At 42.5% G+C, this 8,976-nt stretch overlaps 2 protein-coding genes across 2 annotated transcripts; one reads left to right on the top strand and one right to left on the bottom strand.

Annotated features, from left to right (window-relative positions):
* Positions 1 to 942: 942 nt before the first annotated feature.
* On the bottom strand, positions 943 to 2,772 carry LOC137596782 (uncharacterized). Its single transcript, XM_068317525.1, has one exon. It carries the CDS (start codon positions 2,701 to 2,703, stop codon positions 1,576 to 1,578), a length of 1,128 nt encoding a protein of 375 aa, XP_068173626.1. The 5' UTR covers positions 2,704 to 2,772; the 3' UTR covers positions 943 to 1,575.
* A 445-nt stretch (positions 2,773 to 3,217) lies between these two features.
* On the top strand, positions 3,218 to 8,287 carry bud23 (BUD23 rRNA methyltransferase and ribosome maturation factor). The gene is made up of 12 exons (XM_068317500.1): positions 3,218 to 3,373; positions 3,821 to 3,858; positions 4,368 to 4,463; positions 4,594 to 4,676; positions 5,292 to 5,388; positions 5,466 to 5,562; positions 5,645 to 5,695; positions 5,788 to 5,873; positions 6,057 to 6,102; positions 6,189 to 6,250; positions 7,479 to 7,568; positions 7,715 to 8,287. The coding sequence occupies exons 1-12, from the start codon at positions 3,326 to 3,328 to the stop codon at positions 7,767 to 7,769; spliced, it is 849 nt and encodes a 282-aa protein (XP_068173601.1). The 5' UTR covers positions 3,218 to 3,325; the 3' UTR covers positions 7,770 to 8,287.
* Positions 8,288 to 8,976: the final 689 nt, after the last annotated feature.

Genomic DNA, 8,976 nt, shown 5'->3' with positions numbered 1-8,976 from the left:
AATGCTTGAGTCCTGAAAGGCCCCCTTAGAAAAGATCAAGGGGTCTCCAGCGCGCTGGTGTTTAATGGAGGTCATGTGTTTAACCAGATGCACAGAAACGACCAGCGAAGACATCGGGGCCTGGATCTGTTCAAAAGGTAACCAAATCTGCCTCCCAGCACATCTCAGTTAAGTACAAGCAGGAGGCTCCAGGAAGTAGCTGATCCCGGCTCAAGTCTGACTGTCTGTTTTGGGTTAGGAGGTGGATTTTGTTCTGCTCTGTACAAAAACCCGTCTAAACTTCTCGGCCTGTCTCCTGTCTTTTGTGCTAAGCTAAATCAGCTGCTAACAGCAGCTTCATATTTACCCTAATGTTTCCTTTCATCCATCTCTCTACAAAGAGGGGGGTGTACGGCTCAGGCCTCTCAGACGCGTCTTGGAACATATGCAAACATCAGTTAGTCGATGTCTCTCTCATCAAGGATGGTCATTCAGCTTCAGAGGTGAAACCCGCCTTCAGTGGAGGAGCGGACGGAGCAGCTCAGTGCCAATTTGAATCCTATTTTTGGAACACATTTATTCCTCAGCTGTTGTAAATGACGTTTCCTATCGAGTCTTATTTATGTACAACTGATTCTTCTTGATGAACCTTCCTTAGTGGAACCTGCCTGTTGCAAGAGCCCATCTCACATATCACAGATTTTCCTAGTTGCCCTTTTATTTTCTTAACACTTCTTAAAGCTAACTTTTTGTTGTCTGAGTTTTGAAGAGTCTGTGCAATTTTGTACAAAGTGATGTACTTGACATACTACTTTATATTTCTGTGAATAAAATGTGAACAAACTATTGCACATTTTCTGCAGTCATTCACTCTTAAATGTCACAAACGTGACGCTCAGGAAAGTTACAAACCGTAACCTGACGGAGTATTTAAATAACTGGGTGTAGTCTAGATGAGATTATTTCTTTTATTCTGGTATTAGCAGGCAAAAAAAACGCTGCTACCAGGCCTCCATCACATCACTCCAGTGATGCTGAGAACTGATTTTAAGATTCAGAAGATTCTTTTTAAAGCCTTGAGTCGCTGGTCCTGGAACAAATCACCTGCTGCTGATTCGTGATAAGACTTTTCCCTACGGGTGAACAGTTGATTTGACTGTAATCCAGTCAAATCATTTGGTTTATTCTTCAGTCAGACTAAGGACGGTATCGATCAATCAATCCCAGGTAATAATAAAATGACCAGATGTGCTGATTCTCATATATAATATCTTTACATGACCTGTGGTGCTGTACTCGTCCTCAGACCTTCATCACATGCATTAATGATCATCCCACACACACACACACATACACACACACACACTCCAAGGCTTTACATGTGCAATAATTACTCATAAATAACAAATAATCTTAAAGCTGGGATAGGGGTTTTCATTCATGCAATGTTTTTGAGTCCATCAAGTTTAGCAAACAAGTTGCCAAAAAAATCTGTTTGGCTTCACACTTGTCTCATTCACTAACAATTAAATTAGTCTCAGAGCTGGTTTAACAATCGATCACAGAAAGATGTGACAACGAAAACCATTTTCTATTTCAGGACTTGAAGCTGAAGATAATCACGCTGGCCACGGTTAGCACCGTCACGAATATCATCTCCATCATCTTGTCCTGCTTCCACAACTGGAGATTCTTCTTCTTCTGCTCCTCCCTGTGCTGCTTCCTGGCTCTCATCTCTCTCTCCCTCTGCAGCTGCTCCCCGTAGTGACCCCGATAAAAGGCGTCAAAGTCAAACATGATCCTCCCCCCCGTCTGGGAGAACTGTCTGCTTCTGTACTGATGCTGTGAGGAGCCTTTGGATGTGCCTTTTGTCTCTTTGGAAGACGGTCTCCCTGCAGTTTGAATGTCAGCGTGGCTCAGGATTCCACGGTCGTACTTCCTCCTCAGGGTGGGGTTACCCAGGACGGAGTAGGCCTCGCTGATCTCAGAGAAGTGCTGAGCGGCCTGAGCGTCCTCTGGGTTCTTGTCAGGATGGTGAATAAAGGACATTTTGTAGTAGGCCGTCTTGATCTGAGCCGGTGTGGCAGCAGGGGTCACCTGTAGGATGTCGTAATAGGCCGTCCTGCTTCTACCTGGCGGAGCAGCATCTCCAAAGCTTCTGTCACTCCTCCAGCTGTAGCTTCGGCTATTTAAATAAACCGGCAGACCACCAGGACTCACCGTCAGCCTCCTCTGCCTCAGCCCGTGGGGTCTTTCAGGGCCTGGCTCTGTGAGGAATATTAAAGTACAGAAAGATCCGAGCCGCTGAGGGGACCTGAAGGCGTCCAGGTGAAAGGAGGCAGCTGCTCTGCTCCAGGCGCTCACCCCGCTAGGCAGCAGCTTCTTCGGTAGGAAACGCTCTGGTGGTCCACAAGCTTCACCCTCCCTGGTTTGAACATTCTCGACAGAATAGAACGGATCCAGGTCCAGGAGCGAAGCACAACACAAAATTCCAATTTCCCGTGAAGGCATCACTGACCCGCGTTGCGTTGCTCCGCTCTTTTCCGCGGGTGGAAGTGAAGATCGAAGCCGGGTCGACTCGTCTATTGTCGGGTTGTCTCTGACGCTACGGCCTCCCAGCGGAGACACCGGGCTTTCCCCGGTGTACAGCGGGCGTCCGAGGCTGTTTCTGGGGGCAGACAAACGACACACTCCGGACACCAGCCTCTGTCCGACCTCTGCCATTTTACCGGAACGAAAGTAGGCAAGACGGAAAACGACATGAGGTCACACACAAGCAGCCAATGAGAGTCCATGTTTACAGGAAGTAGTTAAAGGTGAGCAATGGTAATGGTAAAAATAGAACAACACCAATACTGGTATTACCATTACCACTACTAGCATCATCATCATCTTCTTCATCATCATCATCATCATCATCATCATCATCATCATCATCATCAATACTTTGAATTACATATTTGTCTAAAAGTGTTATTGCCACTTTTAGACAAATATTACATAAAGGACTTCCTCTACTGAAAAATCAAACATGTGTATAATATACTTTTGTTTTATTTATAACCATTGTTTAGCCTTAGGCGGTAAAACAAAACTACTGTAATACAATTTACTGTGGCTGGTGTGGCTCAGGAGAACTACACCCCACTGAACAGCAGGTGGCGATATTTGTATGTTAACATCTGATTCGGGCTTTTTTTTTTAACTCGAAGAAGAAACAGGTCTTGTGTCGCGTGAATGTGACGTCAGGAATCTAACGCGTGACCTGCTCGCTAGCACGAAGCCTAGCTTGTTTCTGAACTTATGTTATAAATTAATGGTTGTTCTTTAGATAACGGGGACAACTATGACTTCTAGCGGTCGGCGGCCTGAACACACGGCTCCTCCAGAAGTGGTCAGTGGTTTGTTTCATAGCCAGCACTAAAATAGCTTTAGCTATCACATAAATCAGTGTATACGTATACAGTACTGTAAGTTCTTTTATCTATTCTCTTATTTATTCCCAGTTCCTTTGCTCTTTATTCTCAATTCTTTCTCCTTATTCTGACTTTGTTTTTACGTTTTGAAGCTGAGCAGTTGGAACAAAAAAACAATTCTGATTGTCAACATAAGCTAACGATACCAGTAGAAGTCAGGGTCTTCAAACGACATTCACTTCCCTAACATGTTGTGAGCTGCTGGACCGGACCTTTAGTACTACTGCTACAGGAATGATCTCTGCTTTACTAGTTTTAGCTGTCGTGTAACACGTTGGATGCAATGATACATGCAAGTCACGCTATTAACAGTGTATAAATAGTTTCATTGAAGTATGTATCTAATTTTGTCTTCATTCCCACAGTTCTACAATGAAGAGGAGGCCAGTAAATACTCTCAGAAGTGAGTGTGGGTTTAATGAAACACACCTTCATTGTCTCTGTTGAAAGGCAAATCTATCACAGTAACAACTATTTTGTTTCACACATATTATTCAGCTCCAAGAAAGCATCACATAGTCATGTGCGGATGAAACATTAGAAACCCCTAAAATTCAAATAGATGAAATCATCAACCCCGCGACCTGCGTTAGCGGATTACGCGGGTTGGAAGATGAATGAATGAATGAATAAATCATCAACTAATTTCTGGACTTATGGAGTCAATCATCAGTGGCTGTTGTTTTTTTGTGTGTTTTTTTTAAAGTTCTACAATATTTCCACTTTTGTTCTTCATGTTGGTTAAACTTTGACACTGAACAGTCACTAATCTGTTGTGTTATTGTGCCAGAGAGAGGGATTCACTTTTAAAGTCGACACAATCCAGCCTCAGATCTGTCGGAACTGTTTGTTTCTTGCAGTCCTACCGTTGCTCAGCATCACATATTAACATCTGACTAACCTGCTTCACAGTTCTAGAATGATTGAGATCCAGACCCAGATGTCAGAGAGAGCAGTAGAGCTGTTAAACCTGCCGGAGGGAGAATCATGCTTCCTGCTCGATGTGGGGTGAGTGAGTGACACCGACTGTGTTTGCATATGTTGTTACGATGTTAACGACATCACACATGGAGTGTGTGTGTTAACATGACAACGAGCAGAGGAATGTGTCTGACTGTGGTGGCTTTCTGTCTCTCAGGTGCGGTTCTGGTCTCAGTGGAGACTACCTGTCGGAAGAGGGACACAACTGGGTTGGAGTTGACATCAGTACTGCAATGCTGGGTTAGCAGATATATGGATAATATATGTCTATAATATTGACAAATAAATAAATACAGTGTAGACCATATCATTTTGGGAAGCTCAATGATATGATAGAATATTTTCCTCGTTGAGGAGTTAAGTCAAATATCTTTCTGACATTTGCTGAAAGAAACAAGAAGTCAGTTCCACCTGCTGCTCATTCTATCTTATTACTTATGATAATTTTTTGAAATTTCTTTTTATGTCAATACACTGTGTAAGTATCAACAGTTTTCCTTTCGGCTTTTCCCTTCAGGGGTCGCCCCAGGGAATCAATTTCCTCCATCTAACCCTGTCTTCTGCATCCTCTTGTCTCACACCAACTACCTTCATGTCCTCTTTCACTACATCCATAAACCTCCTCTTTGCTCTTCCTGTGTAATTCTTGTTCCTGTGTTCATGTTTACTGTGTAAACATGAACAGTCATTCTTATATACCGACCATTTTTTAAAGAGTAAACCCTGCAGTCAGATAATGGAAGTTTAGCATGTTTTTATAAAGTTATTACCCAACATGTGTTATAAAATACAGATTAATATTCAATGATTTATATTGTATATCATTTTTTTACTTGATTTCTTGTCTTCCTTCAGATGTTGCTCTGGACAGAGAAGTGGAGGGGGACCTTCTCGTAGGGGACATGGGTCAGGGGATGCCTTTTCGTCCTGGCGCTTTTGATGGATGCATTAGGTGAAAAGCAATGTTTAAAAAAGCCCCTCTGAATTAATTTTGAATAATTTTTAATGCTTTGCTTCTTTCTGTTGAAGTATCTCTGCCCTGCAGTGGCTCTGTAATGCAGATAAGAAGACCCACAGTCCTCCAAAGAGACTCTACACCTTCTTCAGTACACTTTACTCCTGTTTGGTGAGGTTTTATCTCTCGTCTGAACTCCCAGGAGTTAAAAGTTTGGTGTTGAAGACCAGCTTGTCATTTGTCTTCATTCCAGTCAAGAGGCTCCCGTGCAGTTTTTCAACTTTACCCAGAGAACTCACAGCAGGTGATACAACCTTCTCAACAGCGGACTTAACATCAGATGTGTCTTTCTCCAAGATCCCTTCACTTACTGTCACGTTTTATTTGTGTCTGAAGCTTGAGCTGATCACAACACAGGCCATGAGGGCCGGCTTCAGCGGCGGCATGGTGGTGGATTACCCCAACAGTACCAAGGCTAAAAAGTTAGTACCTACGAGAAGCTGGGCTTTTATTTTGACAGGTTCAGCTGAAGCCACCTACAGTTGATTCTTTCTTCATGGCCTGTGAAGTCAGAAGCAGTGTACTTAAAACACAAGGATAATTAGAACAGGATGACAACTATTACACAGCTCAAACGCTCACATACACAACGTGTTTGTGTCCAGGTTCTTCTTGTGTCTGTTTGCTGGTACAACAGGAGTTCTTCCAAAAGTAAGAAATTATTAATTGGAGTTAATGGATGTTGGAGTCTCCGCATCGCGTGATGATCACTGTCATGTTGTTTTTGTTTATTGTAGGGATTAGGATCAGAAACATCAGACAGAACTGTTCCGAACCAGGTCCAGTTTTCAGGACAAAGGTAAAGTTACTGCTCACTCTGAATAATTTGTCCCTGTGGATTACAGGAGCTGGAAAATTATTCAAACCCTTATTAGGAAGCATCTCTAGTACTTTATGAAGCTCTGTTTTGATGGTATAACCTGCTGCACACCAAACATATAACCAGATGCCAAATTCTGACTGCAGTGCTGGGGAGTTTTAGCCCATATTTTGTGGACAGTAGACTAAATTTGTGGGATAGTCCTTTAAAGTTCTTCAAATCCTGAAAGAGATTTTCAGTGAGCTTCACGTCCGGTAACTGTTCGAGCCATTCAAGGCTGATCGGGGGCCTTCCTTAGAGGTTAGTGGGGGATCATTGTCTTTAAAAGGATGTCCAAAGATGCTTCAGCTTCCTCACAGACCGTGTGACATTTTCTCCCACAACTTTAGTTTCATCCCTCCACAGAACTAGATAAACTTGAGCCACTGTTGAAACAGTTTTTGCTGGATTTGTTTATTGCAAACATCTGATGTATTTTTCATTATCCTTGTATGCAGTGGGCTTTGAATAATTTTGATGTGGCCGATTTTGTTCATCGAATTTGTCTGGAAGTGTTGTGTTTTATTCAGACACAGTGAGCCTGAAGCAACAAAATCAAATTAGGTGAAGTTTTTTTCTTGAGTCCTTGAAACATTTCCTCATTACACTGTCAAGTATGACTAGACAAGTGGTACATTTTGAGTTGTGTCCTTACATTATTCCAAATGTTCCCAAATATAAACCCCAAAGGGATCCGTGGGTTTATTAAAGATAAGAGTTACTCCTGCAATAAATGTCCAAGATAATGAGGAGTAAACTCTGTAAAGGTAAATAAAACTTGAACAAATTGTTTCATTATTTATGATGAATGCAACAATAATCCCACACTGCTGATGTCCTTCATTCATGAGAGGCCAGAAGCTACACGCAGCGCTGTTGAGGATTCTTCATCTGTGGTCTTTTTAAGGGCTGTCGAAAAAAATTCCAATGTCTTAATTGTCTTGAGTGTAGAAAATGGGTCTCGGCCATAAAACGCAGGTTCAGTCATGCCTGTTTTGATGAAGCCGAATGACCGACAGAAATCCAAGAGGTCGTAGTCCTGCCTGACTTAAATCCCTGTCAGGCAGCTTTTCCTGCCTTTTACATTTTGACGTTCGTATTATTCCTCCTGGTCACATGACGAGACCAGGCATCAGTCGCTAATCAGTCGCTTTCTGTCCGTGTGAAGATCCCGGTTCAAGAACATGAAGGGCAAATCGGCAAAGAAGGGAAGAGACTGGATCATGGAGAAGAAGGAGAGGAGGAGGAGACAGGGACGGTATGAAACACGGCTGCATTTAAACTCATTACGGTCTCGTGCTAAAATATTCATGTTGTAAATAATGTAAAACACCTAAATTTAGGTTGGCTGTTCTCTAACACGTTCTGACGCCTCGTCTCTCTGCTGTTTTCGTCGGCCTACAGGGAGGTTCGAGCCGACACAAAATACACAGGACGTCAGAGAAGACCTCATTTTTAGCTGTGACTCATGCAGCTGTGCCTCCACCAGCTCCGTCTGCCCCCCCCCCCCACACACACACACACACAGGATCACCTCTGGAACCCCGGGCTGTTTGGACTCATTAATGTTTCAGAGCTTTATTCAAGGAGATGAGCTGCGAGAGTAAAACGCTATCACGGCCAGTCGTTTTCATGTTTAGTGGACTGTTTGTTTTTCCACAAATAGTGAAAAAATTGTGCTCTCCATGTTAATGGAGAAACAGACGTCTGACCGGTGACGAGGTCCTCTGGAGGCAAAGTCGGAACAAACAATGTCATAAACGTTTGAAACTAAAAAGGCTTATTCAAGGCCTGACGGTGCCTTTAATGAAATCCTAAATTCTTGTTGTACATCTGACCTCATGAAATATATTTCCATATCATGACTGGATGACCGATGTAATCGGTATCAACAAATATCAGCCTTTCTACCAAGTTTTGTCATGTTGTTGATGCATAACAGGCAAAATTGTAAAATAAAAAATCAATGTTTCCCAATTGTTTTTAAAAACTCGGTCCACATGTTTGTCCAGCTTCACTTGAGAACTTGATAGGTTCATTCCTGAAACATTCTGGTAAAAATATCTCCTCCACGATGGAGGTAATAATAATAATAAACATATTTAACATCTGATGGTTAATGTATTATTTCCACAAAACATCCATTTTCTTGCAGATGAGATGTAACATCTAGAGCCACTTCTTCTGCTGATCAGGTCAAGGGTGTAGCTAGAGCCCAGCTGGCTACGGATGAGAAGCGGGGTACACCCTGGACATGTCGCCAACAGATCACAAAGCCACATGAAAGACAACCACTCACACTCACACCTACGGACAATTTAGAACCAATCAATTCACCTAACCTGGAAACTTGCTGTGCATATTTAAATCTAAAATTGCAATATGTGTCATATTTAGTCTATTATTCTAGTGTGCCTGTGTCCCATTTAACAAATAAAAGCACCCTGTGTGTTACTCGAATAGATAAACATGCTCAGATGTGATCTTCAACAAACCTGCTGTTCATTACTTTAATCTGAAAAATGAAAAGTCGGTGTAAAAGAAAAACACCATTGATGGTTTATGTAGAATGTGATCAGATTGATCCAAAACGCTGTCGTTATGTCGGTCCTGTAGTTGGTCGTGAAGCAACCTGAGCCCATCACAGACGACACCGAGATAGAGAT

This window comes from Antennarius striatus, chromosome 6, assembly GCF_040054535.1.
Source record: "Antennarius striatus isolate MH-2024 chromosome 6, ASM4005453v1, whole genome shotgun sequence".
Classification (NCBI taxonomy): Eukaryota; Metazoa; Chordata; class Actinopteri; order Lophiiformes; family Antennariidae; genus Antennarius; species Antennarius striatus.
This window is presented reverse-complemented; position numbering and strand designations above follow the sequence as displayed.

What these genes read in the sequence shown, in the direction of transcription:
- LOC137596782 (XM_068317525.1), bottom strand. Translation starts at nt 2,703, where the DNA reads ATGGCAGAGGTCGGACAGAGGCTGGTGTCCGGAGTGTGTCGTTTGTCT.
- bud23 (XM_068317500.1), top strand. Translation starts at nt 3,326, where the DNA reads ATGACTTCTAGCGGTCGGCGGCCTGAACACACGGCTCCTCCAGAAGTG. An exon ending in TGCTTCCTGCTCGATGTGGG is followed by an intron (nt 4,464 to 4,593) that starts GTGAGTGAGTGA and finishes TCTGTCTCTCAG; the next exon opens with GTGCGGTTCTGGTCTCAGTG. An exon ending in GCTTTTGATGGATGCATTAG is followed by an intron (nt 5,389 to 5,465) that starts GTGAAAAGCAAT and finishes TTTCTGTTGAAG; the next exon opens with TATCTCTGCCCTGCAGTGGC.